This window comes from Mesoplodon densirostris, chromosome 19 (genome assembly GCF_025265405.1).
Source record: "Mesoplodon densirostris isolate mMesDen1 chromosome 19, mMesDen1 primary haplotype, whole genome shotgun sequence".
Taxonomy (NCBI): Eukaryota; Metazoa; Chordata; class Mammalia; order Artiodactyla; family Ziphiidae; genus Mesoplodon; species Mesoplodon densirostris.
Window position 1 is genome coordinate 14,988,464 of NC_082679.1, and position 22,859 is coordinate 15,011,322.

At 38.5% G+C, this 22,859-nt stretch overlaps 1 protein-coding gene, 1 non-coding gene and 1 pseudogene across 2 annotated transcripts in view; 1 reads left to right on the forward strand and 2 right to left on the reverse strand.

Moving 5' to 3' along the window:
- Positions 1–6,941: 6,941 nt before the first annotated feature.
- Positions 6,942–7,222, reverse strand: LOC132480631 (small ubiquitin-related modifier 2-like; annotated as a pseudogene).
- A 3,491-nt stretch (positions 7,223–10,713) lies between these two features.
- LOC132480558 (zinc finger protein 569) overlaps positions 10,714–22,859 on the forward strand; it is a 61,290-nt gene continuing 49,144 nt past the window's right edge. The window contains exons 1-2 of the mRNA XM_060084816.1: positions 10,714–11,173; positions 12,418–12,580. Coding sequence (XP_059940799.1) covers positions 12,576–12,580 — 5 coding nt within the window. The 5' untranslated portion in view covers positions 10,714–11,173; positions 12,418–12,575. The remainder of the gene's footprint in view (positions 11,174–12,417; positions 12,581–22,859) is intronic.
- On the reverse strand, positions 17,868–17,974 carry LOC132481049 (U6 spliceosomal RNA). Its single transcript, XR_009530754.1, has one exon. It is a non-coding gene; the product is annotated as a U6 spliceosomal RNA (small nuclear RNA).

Here is a 22,859-nt window from a genome sequence, read left to right on the forward strand (position 1 = left end):
CCTCTCCCTGGCCTTGCAGAAGGAGCCTGGAAGTCCCGACGATTCCTCTCAGCTCCGAGCCTGGGTCTGCCACTGAGACTGGCCGAGCATCACACTAGACGGTGTGGGATTGAAGTGCGCAGGCACAGGGTTTCGGTTCACCTCCCTAAGCAACGCAGCAGAGAATTACAAGCCTTGGGCTAGTCGCAGGGGGCTGGGTGGTGTGTGGGCGCGCGCTAGTGCGCTCGCGTCTACACAAAGTGCGTGAAGAGTGAGTGCCTCTCTTTGAGCTGGGGAACCTGAAAAAAGTGTGTGGTGTGTGGTGGGCAGTTGGGAGTGGAGTGCGCAGGTGCATTATGCTTCCACCCAGTCCCGCCTTCCCTAGGGCGTTCTTTCTCAGGGAATGGTTTACCTTGAAGGCAGGAGGGGAGGCGTCAGGGTAGAGAGTGTCATCCTTTGCATATGGTTCCTGTGTTTGTGATTTAGTGACGGTGGATGTGACTGTGTCCCCTCTTCCTAAAATGGCTCCTATGTCGGGTATCTTCAAAGTTCCCTACGTTCAGATACAAATGTCACATCTCCAAGAGGGCTTCCCTGATTACACTTCTCCCCCGACACTCCACGGCTCCTTAACCTGACTCTATACCCCCTTAGAACAATAGTGATTATATTTTAAGTTTTTATTTGTTTAAGTTTCTGTCACCTGACTGATTTTGTGAGTTAGTGCACCACCCTTTGATTCTGTCATTGTGTGTGTGTTTCTGTGAGAGTAACTATGCAAAACTCTGTGTGCTGGAATGAGCATGGTGCATTTCTGTGACCATGTGTGTGATTGTGTTACTGTGTGTGACATTTGTGATGTTAACTGTGAGAATGTGCTATGATAGAAAGTGACTGACTGGTGGAGAGTGGAGTAGGACTGTGGTATGATAGTGTGTATGGCAGACCATGAGGATTATACTATGTAGGTTTGTGTGAAGAACTCTGCCCTGTGGTATCCGATTAGAAAGCACCTACTGTGTGCCAGATGCTATTTGAGGTGCTGGGATAGACACAGAGAAAATAAGCTTTAAAAAATGTGAATAAAATATTAGTGAGTGGAAGGGGAAATTCAAGAGACCTATTTTATGTGTATTTGGATAACAAATAGATATCTGGATCTACACAAAGGAGTGGAGAGCACCAGAGATGGTAACTACAGGGTTAACACATAATACTATTTTCTTATTATTTAATTATTGCCAAAATACAAATTACTGTTTAAGCAAGAATAAAAACAATGTAGTTAAGGGTATCTATATTATTAATATATATGTTAACAAATATAGAAGCAAACTGTATGACAACAATAGCACAAATGCCAGGAGAAGAGAAATGCGTGGAAATAAACTAATGTAAAGGTTCCAATGTTCTATGGGAAGTAATATAATATCACTTGAATGGACACTGTGTTAAGTGAAAGATGTACACGCTAAGCCCTAAAGCAACCACTTAACTAACAAAACAAAGAGTTATTGCTAATTATCCAACAAGAGAGATAAAATGGAGTCATAAAAATTACTCAGTTAATCCAAAAGAAGTCAGAAAGAGGAGAAGGGAACAAATTATAGGTGGGAAACAAATTGAAAGATAGAAGGTTTATATCAATAATCAGATTAAATATAAATGATCTGAACATCCCAATTAAGAGGGACTGAGTATCAGATCGGATAAAAAAGCACAACTCAACCATATGCTGCCTATGAGAAATTCACTTTAAATATAACTATACCAATAGGTTAAAAGTACAAGGATGGAAAAAGATATACCATGTTAATGCTGTGTAAAGAAAGCTGGAATGACCTTGGATTTGGCAGTGGGTTCTTAGATATGACACCTAGAGCACAAGCAGCCGAAGAAAAAATAGATAAATTGGACTTCATCAAAATCAAAATCAAAATCAAAAACTTTTGTGCATCAAATCAAGAAGGTGAAAAGACATCCCACAGAATGGTGAAAATACTTGTAAATCATATATCCGATAAGGGTTTAATACCCAGAATATATAAAGAACTCCTAAAGGTCAACAACAAAAGGACAACCCAATTCAAAAAGTGAGCAAAGACTTGAATGTATATTTCTGCAAAGAAGATATATAAATGGCCAATAAACACATAAAAAGACTAAACATCATTAGTAATTAGGGAAATGCAAATAAAGCTATGAGATACCAGTTTATACCTACTAGGATGGGTATTTTCAAAATAACTGAAAAAAACACGTTAGTGAGGATGTGCAGAACTTGTAACCCTTGTACAATGATGGTGAAAATATAAAATGGTATAGCTTGGCAATTCCTCAAAAAGTTTAGCATACAGTTACCATGTGACCCAGCAATTATGCTCCTAGGTATATATCCAAAGGAACTGAAAGCAGGGACTTGAACAGATACTTGTATTCCAATGTTTATTGAAGCATTATTCAAAATAGACAAAAGGTGGAAATAACATGAATGGATAAACAAAGTGTACTATACACATACAATGGAATATTAATCAGCCATAAGAAGGAATAAAGTTCTGACACATACATGGATAAAGCTTGAAAAATTTATGCAAAGTGAAATAACTCATATGCAAAAGGACAAATATTGTATAATTCTGCTTATATGAAATATTTGGATTAGGCAAATTCATAGAGAAAGAAAATAGATTAGAGGTTACTGCAGGGAGGGAGGAATTGGGAATTATTGCTTATGGTTACAAAGTTTCTGTTTGGGATGATGAAGAGTTTTGGAAATAGTGGCGATGATTGCACAACATTTTGAATCTACTTAATGCCACTGAATTGTACACTTAAAAGTTGTTAAAATGGCAAATTTTATGTTTTGTATTTTACAATAATATAAAAATGTGATGGGCGTCCCTGGTGGCGCAGTGGTTGAGAGTCCGCCTGCCGATGCAGGGGACACGGGTTCATGCCCTGGTCTGGGAAGATCCCACATGCCGCGGAGCTGCTGGGCCCGTGAGCCATGGCTGCTGAGCCTGCACGTCCGGAGCCTGTGCTCCGCAGCAGGAGAGGCCACAACAGTGAGAGGCCCGAGTACCGCAAAAAAAAAAAATTAAAAAAAAAAAAAAGAAAAAGAAAGCTGGAGTGGATATAAATATCTACAAAGTAGGTTTCAGAGCAAAAAATATTACAGAGATAAAGAAGATCATTTCATAATAATAAAGTGGTCAGTTCATCAATAGAAAATAACAATTGTAAATGTTCATGCACCTAATAATAGCATCGAAATACATGAAACAAAAACTGATAAAACTGGAAGGAGAAAGAGATAAATCCACTATTACAAGTCAGAGAGTCCAGTAATACTCTCAGTAATTGCTAGAACAAGTAGACAGAAAATCAGTTAAAACATAGAAGATTTGAAAAACAGTCATTTGAACTAATTGATATTTGCAGAGCACTACAACCAACAATAGCAAAAAATACTAATGTTTTTCAAGTGCACATGGAACATTTACAAAAATAAAACATATTCTGGGCCACAAAAAAAGCCTCTTTCCACAATGGAATTAAATTAGAAATCAGTAAAAGATATCTGGATAATTATTGAATATTGTATTGGAAACGTACACATGTCTAAATAACACATGGATTAAAAAAGAAATCAAAAAGGAAGTTAGAAAGTATGTTGAACTGAAAGAAAATGAAAACATATTACATAGCAATTATGAGATACCACTGAAACTGTGTTCAAGGGGAAATTTCTAGAAACTAGATGTCTATATTAACAAAAAACAAAGGTCTCAAATCAATGACTTCATCTTCCACTTTAAGAAACCAGAAAAAGAAGAGCAAATTAAACACAATGTAAGCAAAACAAAGGAAATAATAAATATCAGAACAGAAATCAATGAAATAGAAAACAGAAAAAGAAAAATCAATGGAATCAAAAGTTAGTTATTTGAGATTAATAAAAATGATAAAACTGTAGCAAGACTGGTCAGGAAAGAAATGGAGATATATCAGGAATGAGAGAAGTGACATCACTACAGAGTCTACAAATGTTAAAAAGACGACAAAGTACAGCATAGAAACTTTAATCCAATATATTAAACAACTTAGGGGAAATAGAAAGATTTCTTGACAGACACAAACTATCAAACCTTACTAAAGAATAAATAATTAACCTGAATAGCCCTATATCTATAAAATAAATTGAATTTGGAATTAAAAACCTTCCTACAGGGACTTCCCTGGTGGTCCAGTGGTAAAGAAACTGCCTTACAATGCAGGGGATGCGGGTTCGATCCCTGGTCAGGGAACTAAGATCCCACATGTCGCAGGGCAACTAAGCCCGTGTGCCAAAACTACCGAGCTCGCGCGCCTCAACTAGAACCCACAGGCCGCAAACTACAGAGCCCACGCACCCTGGAACCTGCGTGCCACAACTACAGAGAAAACCCCCACTCCACAACTAAAGAGAAGCCTGTGCACCACAACGAAGAGCCCGCGTGCTGTAACTGAGACCCAGCCCAGCCATAAATAAATAAAATAAATAAATAATAAATAAGTCTTTTTTAAAAAAAACCTTCCTACAAAAAAATCCAAGTCCAGATGGCTTCACTGGTAAATTCTACGAAACATTTCTATTTAATTTAATTTTATTTAATTTTATTTTTATTTTTATTATTTTTTTTTTTGCGGTATGCGGGCCTCTCACTGTTGTGGCCTCTCCTGTTGCAGAGCACGGGCTCCAGACACGCAGGTTCAGCGGCCATGGCTCACAGGCCCAGCCGCTCCTCGGCATGTGGGATCTTCCCAGACCGGGGCACGAACCCGTGTCCCCTGCATTGGCAGGCAGACTCTCAACCACTGCGCCACCAGGGAAGCCCCGATTTTAATTTTTATTAAACATTTAAAATTCTCTTAAGCATTTAAAGAATAAATAATAACAATTTTATACAAACTCTTCCAGAATATTGAAAAGAAGGAAATTCTTCCCAATTCATTCTATGAGTTAACTAGACAAAATTACCCCACCTCCCCCGCCCCCACAAAACCTACAGATTAATATCCCTCATGAACCAATTTGCAAAAAGTTCTTTTTTTTATAACAAATTTAATCAGTTATACATATACATATGTTCCCATATCCCCTCCCTTTTGCGTCTCCCTCCCGCCCTCCCTATCCCACCCCTCCAGGCGGTCACAAAGCACCGAGCTGATCTCCCTGTGCTATGCGGCTGCTTCCCACTAGCTATCTACCTTACTTTTGGTAGTGTATATATGTCCATGCCGCTCTTTCACTTTGTCAAAAGTGAATTTGCAAAAAGTTCTTAATAAAATTTTAGCAAATTGAATCCAACAATATAAAAAAATGATAATGCAACAATGGCCAAGTGGTGTTTATCCCAAGAATATAAGATTGGTTTAAGATTTGAAGTCCAGTGTAATTCAACATATTAACAAACTAAAAGAGAAAGAAAATACGTATTGCCATCTCAGATGCAGAAAGAGCATTTGACAAAATCCAACATCCATTCTTGATAAACACACTTAGCAGAAAAAGAAAAAATCTTCAACTCAGTGAAGGCCATCTACGAAAAATCTCCAACTACCATTTCACTTAATAGTACAAAACTGAATACTTTCCTTCAAAGTAAGATCTTGGCAAAGATATTCACTGTCTCCACTTCTGTTCAATCTTGTATAGAAGGTTTTAGCCGGAGAAACCAGGAAAGAAAAAGAAATAAACAGCAAACAGATTTGATAGTGTGATGAAGAGCCTAATTTCATTTTTTGATGTTTGCCTGCTCATAGCTTTAAAAAAGAAAACCAAACCAAGAAGTTTATTTAAACAACAAGTGCTTGTCTTGAAGGGAAAACAGTCTAGGATTTCTTCCTTTTTTTAAAATTAATTTTTAATTGGAGTATAGTTGAGTTACGATGTTGTATTAGTTTCTGCTGTACAGCAAAGTGAATCAGTTGTACATATATCCACTCCTTTTTAGACTCTTTCCCCATATAGGTCATTACAGAGTACTGAGTAGAGTTCCTTGTGCTATACAGTAGCTCCTCATTAGTGATCTATTTTATATATAGTAGTGTGTTCATGCCAATCCCAATCTCCCAATTTATCCTACCTCCCCCTTCCCCCTTGGTGATCATAAGTTTGTTTTCTACATCTGTGACTCTATTTCTGTTTTGGAAATAAGTTTATTTATACTATTTTAGGATTTAGTTCTTTTAGAGTAATTTATCCCTACTTAAGGAGACTACCTTACTTGTGACATCTACATAGAAAAAAGTCATAAAATTGTCCTTGGTTTAACAATGATAAGTGAAAAACATTAAAATTCTCCAGCTGAACAAGGTATGCAAGGATTTCTTTTTTTTTCCGGTACGCGGGCCTCTCACTGTTGTGGCCTCTCCTGTTGCGGAGCACAGGCTCCGGACGCGCAGGCTCAGCGGCCATGGCTCACGGGCCCAGCCGCTCCGCGGCGTGTGGGCTCTTCCTGGACCAGGGCACGAACCCGTGTCCCCTGCATCGGCAGGCAGACTCCAACCACTGCGCCACCAGGGAAGCCCTGCAAGGATTTTTTATATTCCTTTTTTTGTTGTTAACAGCAAGAGCAAAATAACTTACTGGCATAAAAAGATAAGAGGTGACCAAGCATACCACTAATGGAAAGGCGACATTTTCACAGAACTAGTATTTTCCCCCATCCCATTTTCATTTGATGTCAATCAAAACATACCATTGGCCATAATTTATTTTTTAAGAAAGCAATATGCTTCTGCATACACCAGTTACTTTACGTACAATAAAGGAATGGGGAAGAGGAAAATGAAAGACTAGAGAAAAACGGACTGTAGTAGTTAGGATGTGGTGGAATCAAATTGCATTTTTCTAATCGAGAATGTCCTTTTGGTCTGTAGAACAGAGTTCTGGAGTAAAGTAGCAGGTTCCTTTTTTAGTAGACACCTCCTGTCTGTTGCTGGAACACATCATTTGTATCTTCATCCTCCATTTCCAGCTGTGTAGGTGAGTCGGTTTCATTGATAGGCTGCCCGTCAAATCGGAATCTGATCTGCCTCATTGACAAACCATGTCATTCACAATAGACTTTCATTAGTTTACTAAGTGGTGCATGCCTCTTAATCTTAAAGTGCACCACAGAACCATCCTGCCTTGCCACCTTCAAATTAATATGATCATTGTTCTCAGTCCTTCCTTGGTCTTTTTGTCAGCCATGGTGATCTCCCGAGTCTCCTCAGCTGCTGTTTCACCAGATCCACACCAAACATGCACACAAGCAGCACCAGGAGCAGCAGCAGAAGCTGCTTACAGCTTTGAGCTTCACTCCTTATTTCTCTTGTGCCCCCAATCTGGGCAAGCTCAGCTCCTCTCTTTTTTGACACTAGCGGGAGATTTAAACCACGCAAGCCTCTGCCATAAACGCTCCATGCCAATTTCCTTTCCTTGCTTTTGCAAACAATTTGCAGACTTTCTTGGGACACCTGCCTTGCTTTTCCTAGAAAGCTTCATCGTGTGAGTAAGAAAACTTTGCATACCCTCTTGGTGTGTGCGTGGCATCATCAGTCTCAACATCCCAACCATATTTTGGGTGGGTGGACGGGTCCATACTATATCTGCCGATTGCAATAGGAATAGATATCACTGTCTTTTTTCACAGATGACACGATCATCTATGTAGAAAACCCAGTGGAACCTCCAAACTCTAGTAGAAATACTAAGTGACTTAAGCAAGGTATCAGGCTACAAGATACAGAAATCAATTGTATTTCTTACATACCAGCAATGAACAATTGGAAATTGAATTTTTTAAAATGCCATTTACAATGCATCAAAAACTCTGTAATACCTAGGGGTAAATCTGACAAAATATTTCATTATCTGTACATTAAAAAATATAAAATATTGCTTAGAGGACTTAAAGAAGATATATATTGTGCTCATATTGTGTCTTAACGGTTATGAGAGTCACTATTTTAAAGATGTCAGTTCTCCCCAATTGATCTATATACTCAATACAATCTCAGTGAAAATTCCAGATAGATTAAAAAAATAAATAAATGGACAAATTCCTTCTAAAACTCTCCTTGGTGTTTGAAATGAAAATTTGTTCTCACACACACGAAAAAATTGTACATGAATGTATATAGCAGCTTTAGTTATAACAGCCAAAAGTTGGAAACAACCCATATATCCTTCAATGAATGAATGGCAAAACAAACTGTGGCATATCCACATGGACTTCTACTCAGCAATAAAAAGGAATGAATTACTTACACATGTAAAAACACATATGAATCTCCAGGGAATTATGCTGAGTGAAAAAGTCAATAGTCCAATTACATACTTTATAATTCCATTTACATAACATTCTTAAAGGGGTAAAATTATAGAAATGGAGAACAGATTAGGGTTGCCAGGTCTTAAGGAGGGGGTTAAGAGAAAGAGGGAAGTGAGTATGGCTGTAAAAGGACAACATGAAGTATTCTTGTGATGATGGAAATATCTTGAAAGTATCAATGTCAAGGTTGTGATACAGTGTATAGTATTGCAACATGTTACCACTGGGGGAAACTGGATAATGGGTATATGGGATTTCCCTGAATTATTTCTTACAACTGCATGAGAATCAAGAATTACTTCAAAATAAAACGTTAAAAATTTTTAAAAAGCTAGGCCGAAAAGAAAACAAATTCTAATATAGTAGACCAAAACCCAACTACATTAAATGTAAATTCACTAAATATGTCACAGAGTAAGATTGTCATTATTTATTTTTAAAATAATATTGTTTAATGAAGCATACTTTAAAAATAAAACAGAACGTTTAAAAGCAAAAGGGTAGAAAAAGATAATGCACTAGCCAAAAGAAGTATGGTGAAGCTACAGTAATATCAAAACTAAGACAAAAAGTGATATTATAAAGGGTAGATTCCATAATTTCCTATTGGATCAATCCAACAGGAAGCTATTACAACTCTAAATATGTATCATCCAACAAGAGAGCTTTAAAATATATAAAGCAAAGTTTAACAGAAATAAAAGGAGAAATAGACAAATCTACAAGTATAAAAAATGAAATCAGGAAGCTGAATGGACATAGAACCAACTGTGTTTTCTTCTCATCTTTTAACAAAATAATTAGCAAAAAATAATTCTTACAGTTGACAGAAAAGTGTACTGTTGGTAAAGACACATGAGACAAATAAGCAAAACTTATTTAGAGGACATGTTCTCTCTCTGCAGTGTTTGGGAGCCTCTTTTCCCTTCCCAGAAAGAAATTCACACTTTTTGGAAACAGTGCCCATTATCATCTAGTGAAAGGAAGGCTGTGAAAGGAAGACTGTCTTATTCTGCTTCCTAGAGATAACATAGTTCTTTAGGCTTTGTGTAGCTTCACGGTAAGCTTATGAGCCAGAACCCTCTCTGATACCTCCAACGACTACAAGTTCCTGATATTTAGCATGCTGTAGTCTACTGTATTCTGTTCTCTTTGCCAACATACTATTGCACAAAAGCATACAGTAGTGTTTTCTTGGAAAGTTTCTCCATTTTGGTCTCTACTGCAAAATTACTGCAGTGAGTCTTCAACTTTCATTGTCAATTGTTTTTTTGTTTGTTTCTTTGTTTTTTGCGGTACGCGGGCCTCTCACTGTTGTGGCCTCTCCCGTTGCGGAGCACAGGCTCCGGACACGCAGGCTCAGCGGCCATGGCTCACGGGCCCAGCCGCTCCGCGGCATGTGGGATCTTCCTGGGCCGGGGCACGAACCCGTGTCCCCTGCATCGACAGGCGGACTCTCAACCACTGCGCCATCAGGGAAGCCGTGTCAATTGTTTTTAAATTCTTAAATCAGAGCGGAACTCATGAAATGTTGAAAAAAGAAATCAGGTCTTTAGGGCAAGAGTGACATATAGTCCGGGTTGCTGGATTCTTAGGTTTTTACACCTGGTTACTTGTGCACTTTTCAACTTACACTTTTCACTCCTGATGTCGAGGCTACTTTGAATTATTGACATGATCTTTCATTTGATGGCTCAGTGTCTTTGCCTTCTTCAACAATATCTTTCTAGATTACCTGTATCACTTCTGTCCATATAACACACACGGAATGTGGAGTAACACAGTGTAAATTAAAAAAAAAAAAAAAAGCGTGGGTGTTTCCAGTAATACACAATCACGAACCTCTATAATTTTTTTCCATTTAAAATTTTGGTGACTCGTGTATTGACTTAACCATGTAAATTTCAATATTGTAACAGGTGCCCGTCAGAAAAGCAGAAACACAAAGAACGGACACTACACATTGTCTCTGAAAAACTGCAGAGTCAGAATCAAGAGGTCACTAGAACAGACGACGCGACCATGGTCACACGAATGGTCGCAAACTAGAACGACCCTAAAGTCACTGGACCTCAGAGTCCCTCGACCCTGTAGACTCCCTACCACAAATTCCACCGCTGAAATCTCCCACACCCGATCACGCAACGGTGCTCCTCCCTTTTCCTTTTTTTTTTTTTTTTTTTTACTCCTCCCTTTTCTGACTGCCTCCAGGAGCTTGAGGCTCAGGCTGGCCCATCTCGTCTCTTCACGGTGCCCAGACCTTGCCCCACTTTCACCCCACTGAAGTCCAGTCCCAGGTGGAGCCGGGACCAGACGGAACGAAACCGACTCAGCGGTGCTTCCTTCACGGACCAGGTACCGTAACGCCTAGAACCCAAAGATCCAGACAACTGTAAGGAGGAGGCGACTTTTCGCAGAAAATAGATTTGGGCCGAGAAGGCCTCTGGGAAATGTAGTCCGGGGCAGGAAAACTGCGGACCTTTTCAGATTCTTCTCAGCACCAAGCGGCACTCCCAGGCTCCGAGGGCCGGACTCACTGGAGGCAGCTGCCGCAAAACTCTCAGCTGAGGCCACTCGGCAGATCTGAGAGCCCCTCAACACAGCGGTTGGTTATTCCCGCTACTCGTCAACTGGAGGGCCAGTCCCGCCCCGGCGAGCCGCGAGGGGCTCTGGGAAGAGTTATCCTGCGTCTAACGGACCGAGGCTTGTGCTGCCTTCGGCTACAGCCGGCACTGACCTTAATGGATTACCTAACTCGGGCTGCACCGGCTGTGCCACTTGGGCGGCGCTGAGGTGCGGAATTGGGGCCTGTGTCTGCGGGCTCGGTGGTGAGTCCTCGGGAAGCCGCGAGCTCAGAGTCCGGGACTCTTTGTGCTGGGTGGAGTAGGGGCCTGCGGACCACCCGGTGCCTGTGTTGTTGGAGGAGGACGCCGGGCAGGGTTTTGCCCGTGCGGGTGGTTCCCTGAGGCCGTGGGAGTGACATGTGAAGGACTGTGAGCGTGTGGCTTGATAGGACTTTATTTGCCAGGCATTTGTCTGTGACTGATGTGGCCGTGGAGTCGTGTGTGCAGGCGGATTTTGTGGATGTGCTTTTCCATTTCTGTCTCACTATGAACGTGGCTGCAAACCACGATAAAAGGCAGAGTTCGGTTGTGTGTGTAGATTTGTGAGACTGTTTGTACCAGTGCTTCACTTCTTTGGAGATGGTAATCGTAAATACGTTTTTCTATGAGATATCAATAGCCCATATAGCCCCAACACGTTGTTTCAGTATTTATTTAAAATTTTATTTCTGTGTATTGGCCACGTTGTTTTGTGTGCTTAGTAACAATGCTCCTTGCCCCTCACTCCCCGCCCCAAATCACAAAATAAAGAAAAACTCCAAGAAAGCAAAAATCATTTATACTTCTACCAGCCACTATCAAAATTTATTTCCCATCTTTTCATCCCTCCCTCTGTGAATACATACATATGCATTCGTATATTATAAAATTGGAATCACGCTATACATACAGTTCTGTAATCTACCTATGCCATTTAACAATGTGCAGTTAATATTTTTCCATTTAAACAATTACACATCTATGTCATCATTTTAAAGTTTTTTTATGGTATACATTTTAATGCATTTACACCTGTTGATGGGTAATTTGGTTCTTTTAACTTCTTGCCATTATAAAGAATGGGTTTATCAGCAACTATTTGGCATGTTATGATGCACTTTCTTAATTTTTTTTTGGTGGGGGGCAGGCTCTTAGAAGTGGAACTGATAGGTTGAGATATATGTGCTTATTAAAGACTCCCTAATTCTATCCAGTTATTCTCTTGTAAGGTTTCAATAATCTACAGTATTATTGGCATAGTATAAGATTGCCTATATTCATACACCCTTGATAACAGTGGTTATCGTTAGTAATCTTTGTTAACCTCATAGATGTAAAATAATTTCTTTAATTTGCAGTTATTTGATTACTACTGAAGTCAACCATTTAAAAATCTTTTTGTGTGTGAATTATGTGTTTTCTAAGGTATTTTTCTAAAGCAGTGTTCTATTTCCAAATTTCTTTTCCAGGTTCTTCAGGTACTGAGGATTCATTCATTCATCCACTCACCATTTATTGAATGCTGCGTGTGACAGGAATAATTATAGATGCTTGGGATATAACATTGAACAAAGGAGACAAACTCTCTGCTATCATGGTACTTACATTGTCGTGGACCAGATAATAAATGAGGTAAGTAAGTTAAATATAACATACATTAAATAGTGAAACATTCTAAGAGAAGAAGTAAAGCAGGAGGATATATAGAATCAGGGATGAGACTTGGAGTTTTAGATGGGGTAGTTAAGAATGCATCCTGAAAATGTAATAATAAAGATATGAAGGAAATAAAGGTGCTACTTATTCACATAGTTAAGGGAAGAGGGAACGAACAACAGTTAGAAAAGCCCTGAGGTGGGAATATGCCTGTTACACAGAGGCTGGTGTGGCTGAAATAGAGCAAATGAGAGGGAGAGTAGTGAGAGATGAGAGAAGAAAGGTAATTGCAGGGAAGGAGGGCAGATCAGATTGAGCCTTATGGGCCCTGTTAAGGATCTTGGCTTTTTACTGTGAATGAGATGGGAAGCTATTGGAGAGTTTTGAACATGCAAGTGACAGTATCTGCTTACGATTTAAGAGGATTGCCTTGGTTGCTCTGATGAGAGAATTATGAGAAGAAGAATAGGGGAAGAGGGCAGGGACAAGGGCAGAAGCAGAGAGACCAATTAGGAAACTATTGCATTAATCTAGGGAAAAGCTGTTGGTGACCTGGACCAGAGTAGTAAAGATGGTGAGAAGTAGTCGTGTACTGGATAATTTAAAGGTAAAGCTGACATAATTTGCTGATAGAACTGATGTGGAGTGTAAGTGTGACAAGGTGACACAATATTTTTTAATCTGAGCAACTTGAAGAATGGAGTTATCATTAACTGAGAAGGGAAAGAAGGTAGGAAGAACCTGGGGCATAGAGAGATAGTGAGATTTCTGTTTGGAATATTGTATCTGAAGTATGAGATGCCCATTGGACATTCAGGTGGAAATATTAAGTTGGCAGTGGGATATACAAGTCTGAAGTTCAAAAGAAAGATCTGAGACCTAGGTTGGAGACATACGTTTGGGGATTATCAGCATATAGGTGATATTTAAGGAGATCACTTAGAGGGTAGGGTAGATGGAAAATGATAGAAGTAAAGGACTTATCTCTGGGTCACTTCAACATGAGAAAGTCTGGAAAATGAGGAGGAACCAGCAAAAAAGACTGAAAGGGACTAGCTAGAATGGTTGGGAGAAAACCCCAGTTATGGTGCGTATTGCTACTGACATGGTCATTGTTTCTAGGCTTTTTGTTTTGGTGGGCAGAGCTAGGAAATATATTCTTTTAGTTTTTTTTAGTAGCTTGATTCACATACCATACATTTTACCCTTTAAAGTGTACAATGGAATGTTTTTTTAAAAAATCCACAGGGTTGTGCACCCATCACCGTCGTGTAATTTTAGATCATTTTTATCCTCCCTGAAAGAATTATCGTACCCATTAGCAGTCAATCTCATATTCTCCTCCTTCCTCCCAGTCTAATGAACCACTAATCTGATTTATGCCTCGATGAATTTGTCTATTCAGACATTTCATATAAATGAAATTGTACAATATGTGGTCTTTTGTGACTGGCTTCTTTCACGTGATATGTTTTCAATGTTTATTAACGTTGTAGCTGGAAATATACTCTTAACAGAGTAGACCCCATGAGTTCATACTGCTATTTACAATCAAAAAAATTTAGAATTATAGAGTTTCTACTTTGGTTTCATTTTTGTGTCTTTTATTTATTAATCCATCCATCTGTAGATGTGTATATGTATATATAAATAAGATAGTTCAGAGCAATATTATTAGTACTTAAAATATTCCTACTGCAAATAATTTAATATTTCTTTATAGATCTATTTGCTTTGGGGTTGTCTCTCTAGGAACATATAACCCAATTATTGTGCTTCAAAGTAACTAGAACTAATTTCTCTGTGTGTGGTTAAGCCACAAATGTAACATATGAGTAGGTTCATTTGTTTCATTCTGCTTTTGATTTTTAGGTATAGCTTATGGGGTTTTTTTGGTTGTTGTTTTAATTTAATTTAATTTAATTAATTATTTTAGCTTTTGTTTTAACATTTGTTTTAATTTTGTTTTATAATCATGTAAGACATTTACATGGTTGGAAAGTCAAATATACAAAACAAAGTCTTTTAAGATATATACAAAACAAACACACAAAACAAAGAGAAGTCTTGTATTGTTTGCAAACAGGGAGCATGATGCCTCCAGGTTTCTTATTCCTTCTCAAGATTGCTTTGGAAATTTGGGGTCTTTTGTGGGTCCATACAAATTTTAGGATTGTTTGTTCTATTTCTATGAAAAATTCCATTGGAATTTTGATAGAAATTGCATTGAATCTATACATTGCTTTGGGTAGTATGAACATTTTAGCAATATCAGTTCTTCCAATCCATGAACACGAAATTTCTTTCCATTTATTTGTGTCTTTTTCAGTTTCTTTCATCAGTGTCCTATAGTTTTCAATGTATAGTCCTTCGCCTGCTTGGTTGAGCTTATTCCTAGGTATTTTATTCTTTTTGATGCAATTGTGAATGGAATTGTTTTCTTAACTTTTCTTTCTGATAGTTCATTATTAGTGCATAGAAATGCAGCAATTTCTGTATATTAATTTTGTATCCTGTAACATTACTGAATTCATTTATAAGTTCTAACAGTTATTTGGCAATCTTCAGGGTTTTGTGTGTATAATATCATGTCATCTGCAAATAATGGAAGTTTCACTTCTTCCTTTCCATTTGGATGCCTTTTATTTCTTTTTCTTGCCTAATTGCTCTGGCTAGGACTTCCAGTACTATGTTGAACAAAAATAGCAAGAATGGGCATCCTGTCTTGTTCCTGGTCTTAGAGGAAAAGCTCTTAGCTTCACACCATTAACTATGGTGTTAGCTCTGAGCTTGTCATATATATCATTTATTATGTGAGGTACGTTTCCTCTATACCCACTTTGTTGAGAGTTTTTATCAAAACTGGATGTTGAATCTTGTCAAATACTTTTCCTTCATCTATTGAGATGATCATATGGATTTTTATCATTCATTTTGGTAATGTGGTATATCACATTTGTTGATTTGTGGTTATTGAACCATCCTTGCATCCCTAGAATATATCCCACTTTATTGAGGTGTTTGATTCTTTTTTTAAAATAAATTTATTTGTTTTATTTTTGGCTGCATTGGGTCTTCATTGTTGCACATGGGCTTTCTCTAGTTGTGGCGAGTGGAGGCTACTCTTCATTGTGGTGCGCAGGCTTCTCATTGCAGTGGCTTCTCCTGTTGCGGAGTGTGGACTCTAGGCACGTGGGCTTCCGTAGTTGTGGCTTGTGGGCTCTAGAGCGCAGGCTCAGTAGTTGTGGTGCATGGGCTTAGTTGCTCCGTGGCATGTGGGATCTTTCCAGACCAGGGATTGAACCCGTGTCCCCTGCACTGGCAGGCAGATTCTTAACCACTGCGCCACCAGGGAAGCCCCAAGGTGTTTGATTTTTAATGTATGTTGAGTTCATGTTTGCTAATATTTTGTTGATGATTTTTCATCTGTGTTCATCCGGAATATTGGCCTGTGATTGTCTTTTCTTGTGGTGTACTTGTCTGGTTTTGGTATCAGGGTAATGCTGGCCTTGTGAAATGAGTTTGGAAGTGTTTTCTCCTCTTCTATTTTTTGGGAGATTTTTAGAAGGATTGGTATTAATTTTTCTTTGAATGTTTGGTAGAATTCACCAGTACAGCCATCTGGTTCTGGATTTTTGTTTGCTGGGAGGTTTTAAATTACTGATTCAACCTCCTTACTAGTAATCGGTCTGTTCAGATTTTTTGTTTCTTCATAATTCAGTCTTGGATGGTTGTATGTTTCTAGGAATTTATCCATTTCTTCTAGGTTGTCCAATTTTGGGGCATATAATTGTTTGTAATAGTCTCTTAGCTTTTGTATTGTATTTCTGTGGTATCAGTTGTAACAGCTCCTCTTTTGTTTCTGATTTTGAGTCCTCTCTCTTTTTACTTGGTGAGTCTAGCTAAAGGTTTGTCCATTTTGTTTATCTTGTCACAGAATCAGTTCTTGGTTTCATTGATCTTTTCTCTTGTCTTTTTAGTCTCTATTTCATTTTTTTCTGCCCTGATTCTTGTTACTTCCTTCCTTCTACTAAGTTTGGGCTTCTTTTATTCTTCTTTTCTAGTTCCTCGAGGTTTAAAGTTAGATTGTTTATTTGACATTTTTCTTGTTTTTTGAAATAGGCATTTGTTGCTATGAACTTCCTTCTTAGAACTGTTTTTGTTGCATCCCTTAAGTTCTGGTGTACTGTACTTCCATTTTCATTTGTCTCAAGACATTTTTGATTTTGCTTTTGATTTCTTTGTTCCCATTGGTTATTCAGTAGCATGTTGTTTAGTCTCTATGTGTTTCTGAATTTTCCAGTTTTCTTCTGGTAATTGATTTCGTTTCATACCGTGTGGTTGGGAAAGATGCTGGATATTATTTCAGTCTTCTTAAATTTGTCAAGACTTGTTTTGTGGCCTATCATATCCTAGAGAATGTTCCATGTGCACCTGAGAAGAAGGTGTATTCAGGTGCTTTTAGATGGAATTTCTGTATATATCTATTTAGTCTATCTGGTCTAATGTGTTATTTAAGGCCAATGTCTCCTTATTGATTTTCTGTCAGAACGATTTATCCATTGTCTTATTGTATTGCTCCCTATTTCTCCCTTTAGACCTGTTAATATTTGCTTCATATATTTAGGTGCTCTTATGTTGTGTGCATATATATATTTATAAATGTTTATCCTCTTGTTGGATTGACCCCTTTGTCATTATGTAATGCCCTTCTTTGTGTCTTATGGCAGTCTTTGTTTTAAAGTCTGTTTTGTCTGATATAAGTATAGCTATCCCAACTTTCTTTTGGTTTCCTTCTGCATGGAATATCATCATGGAAAAACATGGACCCTTCAGTCTGTGTGTGTTCTTACAACTGAAGTGAATCTCTCATAGGTAGCATATTGATGGGGCTTGTTTTTTTTATCCATTCATCCATTCTGTGTCTTTTGATCAGAGAATTTAATCCATTTACATTTAAAGTAATTATTGATAGGTATGTATTTATTGCCATTTTGTTAATTGGTTTTTAGCTGTTTTGTAGTTCCTCTCTTCCTTTCTTCTTTTGCTCTCTTTCTTTGTGGTTTGATGACTTTCTTTATTGGTATGCTTAGATTCATTTCTCACTATCTTTTGTTATCTACTGCAAATTTTTGGTTAATGGTTACCATGAGACTGACATAAACGCACTTATATTTATAATGGTCTAATTTAAGTTGATAATAATCAAAGTTTGAATGCATTCTAAAGCTCTACATTTCTATCCCTGCCCCCCATCATTTTAAAAAATACCAAATGCTTCACAAATTTGCATGTCATCATTGTGCAGAGGCCATGCTATTCATCTCTATATCATTCCAATTTTAGTATATATGCTGCTGAAGTGAGCACTGGGAAGTTTCTGTTGACCTGTCTTCAAGTTCACTGATTTTTTCCTCAGTCATGTTGAGTCTACTGATAAGTCCATTGAAGGCATTTTTTTTTTAGAGTTCCATCAGCACTAAGCAATTTTAATTTTAAAAAGATGATCTCAGAGCAATTTCAAACCCACAGAAAATTTGCAAGTACAGTACAAAGAAACTCCCTTATTGCCTTCATCCAGATTCACCAACTTTCTCCCATTGTGGAGCACAGGCTCCGTACGCGCAGGCTCAGTGGCCATGGCTCACGGGCCCAGCCACTCCACAGCATGGGCGATCTTCCCGGACCGGGGTACGAACCCATGTCCCCTGCATTGGCAGGTGGACTCTCAGCCACTGCACCACCAGGGAAGCCCACCAACTTTTAATATCTCTCTCTTTCTTTCACACACTCACACACACACACACACACAGAGACACACACACAATGAGTCTTTTTCTGAACCATTTGACTATGAGCTTCAGACCTGATCCTTCATCCCCTAAATACTCCAGTGTGTATTTCCCTAAACAAGGACCTCCCAATAAGTCAGGAAATCAACAATTGATACAAGATTGCCATTTAGAGAACCTGTTCAAATTTCAATTTTGCCAATTGTCCCAAAAATGTCTTTTTCTTCATACTTTAAAAAATATATATATTTATTTATTTTTATTTGGTTGTGTCGGGTCTTGTTGTGGCTGGTGGGCTCTTTAGTTGCAGCTGGCAGGCTCCTTAGTTGTGGCTCGCCGTCTCCTTAGTTGCGGCACATGGGCTCCTTAGTTGTAGCATGTGAACTCTTAGTTGCAGCATGCATGTGGGATCTAGTTCCCTGACTAGGGATTGAACCTGGGTCCCCTCATTGGGAACGTGGGGTCTTAACCACTGTGCCACCAGGGAAGTCCCCTCAAAATGTCTTTTTTAGTTTTCAGGTACAGGATTCCTTCATACATTGCATTTGGTTGTCATGTCTCTTTGGCTTCCTCCAACCTGGAACAGTTCCTCAGTCATTCTGTCTATCATGTCCTCGAGAGTTTAAAAGAATACAGGCCTTATATTCTGTAGTCTGGCACTCAACTTGATTCCACTGGATGTTTCTTCATGCCTAGACTCAGGCATGTATTCCTTACAAACTTTGATTTTCTCATTATGTCATTCTGTCCCATCACTGGTGATGTTAACCTTGATCATCTAGTCATGTTGATATCTTCACTGTAAAGTTCTTTTTTTCTTTGTAACTGTTGGAAAATGTTCCAGTATGGTGCTAAAATCCTGTTCTTCATCGAAACTTTACCCATTCTTAGCCTCCACTGACAACTTCAGTCTGAACCACTCTCCAGTTGTTAAGTGGTTTTATGTTTATATTATTCCTTTTACATTTATTGGTTGGCATTATAGTGCAAAGGAAGAGCTTTCCTTTCTCCCTACTGATTTATATCACGTTGAGCTCATGTATTCTATTTTATTCAGTAGGTTATAATTTATTACTGTAAATATCTGTTTTCATGCTCAAATTGCCCCTAATTTGGCCAATGGGAACCTCTTTGAGCCAGTTTCTTCATCTTTTTAACACGGTCCTATCAGTTTTTGAGCACTTCCTTAATTTCTGGCACAAGATGTTCTAGGCTCATCTTGTAGTTTTCCCGCTCCAGCCCTAAAATCAGATATTTCTTCAGACAGTCTTGCTTCCTCTTCTTTTTTCCCATATAAATATTTTTTGGAAAATTTTGGACTTTTATTTATTTATTGTTGTTGAGGTATAGTTGATTTACCATATTATGTTAGTTTCAAGTGTACAGCAGAGTGTTTTGGTTATACATATATTCTTTTTTTGATACTTTACGTTATAGTTTGTTACAAGATATTGAATATAGTCCCCTGTGCTATGCAGTAAATCCTTGTTGTTTATTTTATGTGCATACTCTCAATTTATTCCTCCCTTGCTTCCTCTCCCCTTTAGTAACCGTAAGTTTGTTTTCTATGTCTGTGAGTCTATTTTCTGTTTTGTATATAGATTGATTTGTATAATTTTTAGATTCCACATGTTAGTGACATATAATATTTGTCTTTGTCTGACTTCACTTAGTGTGATAGTCTTTAGGTGCATCCATGTTTTTGCAAATGGCATTATTTCATTCTTTTTTATGACTGAATAATATTCCATTGTGTATATATATATTATATATATGTACACCACATCTTCTTTACCCATTCATCTGCCGATGGACATTTAGTTTGCTTCCATGTCTTGGGTATTGTAAATAGTGTGCCACTATGAACAATGGGGTGCATGTATCTTTTTGAATTAGAGTTTTGTCTTTTCTGGATATATGCCCATAAGTGGGATTACTGGATAATATGGTAACTCTACTTTTAGTTTTTTTTTTTTACATGGTTGAGTTCTTCTTTTTCTGTTTTTTTTTTTTTTTTTTTTTTTTTTTGCAGTACGCGGGCCTCTCACTGCTGTGGCCTCTCTCGCTGCGGAGCACAGGCTCCGGACGCGTAGGCCCAGTGGCCATGGCTCACGGGCCTAGCCGCTCTGCGGCATGTGGGATCCTCCTGGACCGGGGCATGAACCCGTGTCCCCTGCATCGGCAGGCGGACTCTCAACCACTGCACCACCAGGGAAGCCCTGAGTTCTTTTTTTTAACACCTTTATTGGAGTATAATTGCTTTACAATGGTGTGTTAGTTTCTGCTTTATAACAAAGTGAATCAGCTATACATATACATATATCCCCATATCTCCTCCCTCTTGCATCTCCCTCCCACCCTCCCTATCCAACCCCTCTAGGTGGTCACAAAGCACCAAGCTGACTCCCTGTGCTATGCGGCTGCTTCCCATTAGCTAGCTATTTTACATTTGGTAGTGTATATATGTCCATGCCACTCTCTCACTTCATCCCAGTTTGCCCTTCCCCCTTCCCACATCCTCAAGTCCATTCTCTACATCTGCATCTTTATTCCTGTCCTGCCCCTAGGTTCTTCAGAACCATTTTTTTTTAGATTCCATATATATGTGTTAGCATACAGTATTTGCTTTTGTCTTTCTGACTTACTTCACTCTGTATGATAGACTCTAGGCCCATCCACCTCACTACAAATAACTCAATTTCCTTTCTTTTTATGGCTGAATAATATTCCATTGTATATATGTGCCACATCTTCTTTATCCATTCATCTGTTGATGGACACTTAGGTTGCTTCCATGTCCTGGAGATTGTGAATAGTGCTGCAGTGAACATTGTGGTACATGTCTGTTTTTGAATTATGGTTTTCTCAGGGTATATGCCCAATAGTGAGATTGCTGGGTCGTATGGTAGTTCTATTTTTAGTCTTTTAAGGAACCTCCGTACTGTTCTCCATAGTGGCTGTATCAATTTACATTCCCACCAACAGTGCAAGAGTGTTCCCTTTTCTCCACACCCTCTCCAGCATTTATTGTTTGTAGATTTTTTGATGATGGCCATTCTGACTGGTGTGAGGTGATACCTCATTATAGTTTTGATTTGCATTTCTCTAATAATTAGTGATGTTGAGCATCTTTTCATGTGCTTTTTGGCCATCTGTATGTCTTCTCTGGAGAAATGTCTATTTAGATCTTCTGCCCATTCTTTGATTAGGTTGTTTGTTTTTTTGACAAAGAGCTGCAAGAGATGTTTGTATATTTTGGAGATTAACCCCTTGTCAGTTGCTTTGTTTGCAAATATTTTCTCCCAGTCTGTGGGCTTTTTATTTTGTTGATAGTTTCCTTTGCTATGCAAAAGCTTATAAGTTTGATTAAGTCCCACTTGTTTATTTTAGCTTTTATTTCTATTGCCTTGGGAGGCTGACCTAAGAAAACATTGCTGTGATTTATTGCTTTTATTTCTTTCTTTTTTTTTTTTTTTTTGTGGTACGTGGGCCTCTCACTGTCGTGGCCTCTCCCGCCACAGAGCACAGGCTCCGGACACGCAGGCCCAGCGGCCATGGCTCACGGGCCCAGCCGCTCCACGGCACGTGGGATCCTCCCAGACCGGGGCACGAACATGCAGCCCCTGCACCGGCAGGCGGACTCTCAACCACTGCGCCACCAGGGAAGCCCTATTGCTTTTATTTCCATTGCCTTGGGAGACTGACCTAAGAAAACATTGCTGTGATTTATGTCAGAGAATGTTTTGCCTATGTTCTATTCTAGGAGTTTTATGGTGTCATGTCATATTTAAGTCTTTAAGCCATTTTGAGTTTATTTTTGTACATGGTGTGAGGGAGTGTTCTAGCTTCATTGATTTACATGTGGCTGTCCACCTTTCCCCGCACCACTTGCTGAAGAGACTGTCTTGTCTTCATTGTATACTCTTGCCTCCTTTGTCAAAGATTAATTGACTGTAGGTGTGTGGTTTTATTTCTGGGCTCTCTATTCTGTTCCATTGATTTATATGTCTGTTTTTGTGCCAGTACCATGCTGTTTTGATTACTGTAGCTTTGTAATATTGTCTGAAGTCTGGGAGGGTTATGCCTCCTACTTTGTTCTTTTTCCTCAGGATTGATTTGACAATTCTGGGTTTTTTTGGTTCCATGTAAATTTTAGGATTATTTGTTCTATTTCTGTGAAAAATGTCATGGGTAATTTGATAGGGATCACATTAAATCTGTAGATTGCTTTGGGTACTATGGCCATTTAAACTATGTTAATTCTTCCAGTCCAAGAACATGGGATATCTTTCCATTTCCTTGAATCGTTTTCAGTTTCCTTTATCAATGTTTTATAGTTCGCAACATATAAATCTTTTACCTCCTTGGTTAGGTTCATTACTAGGTGGTTTGTTTTTTGGATGTGATTTTAAATGGGATTTTGTTTTTTTACTTTCCCTTTCTGATATTTCTTTGTTAGTGTA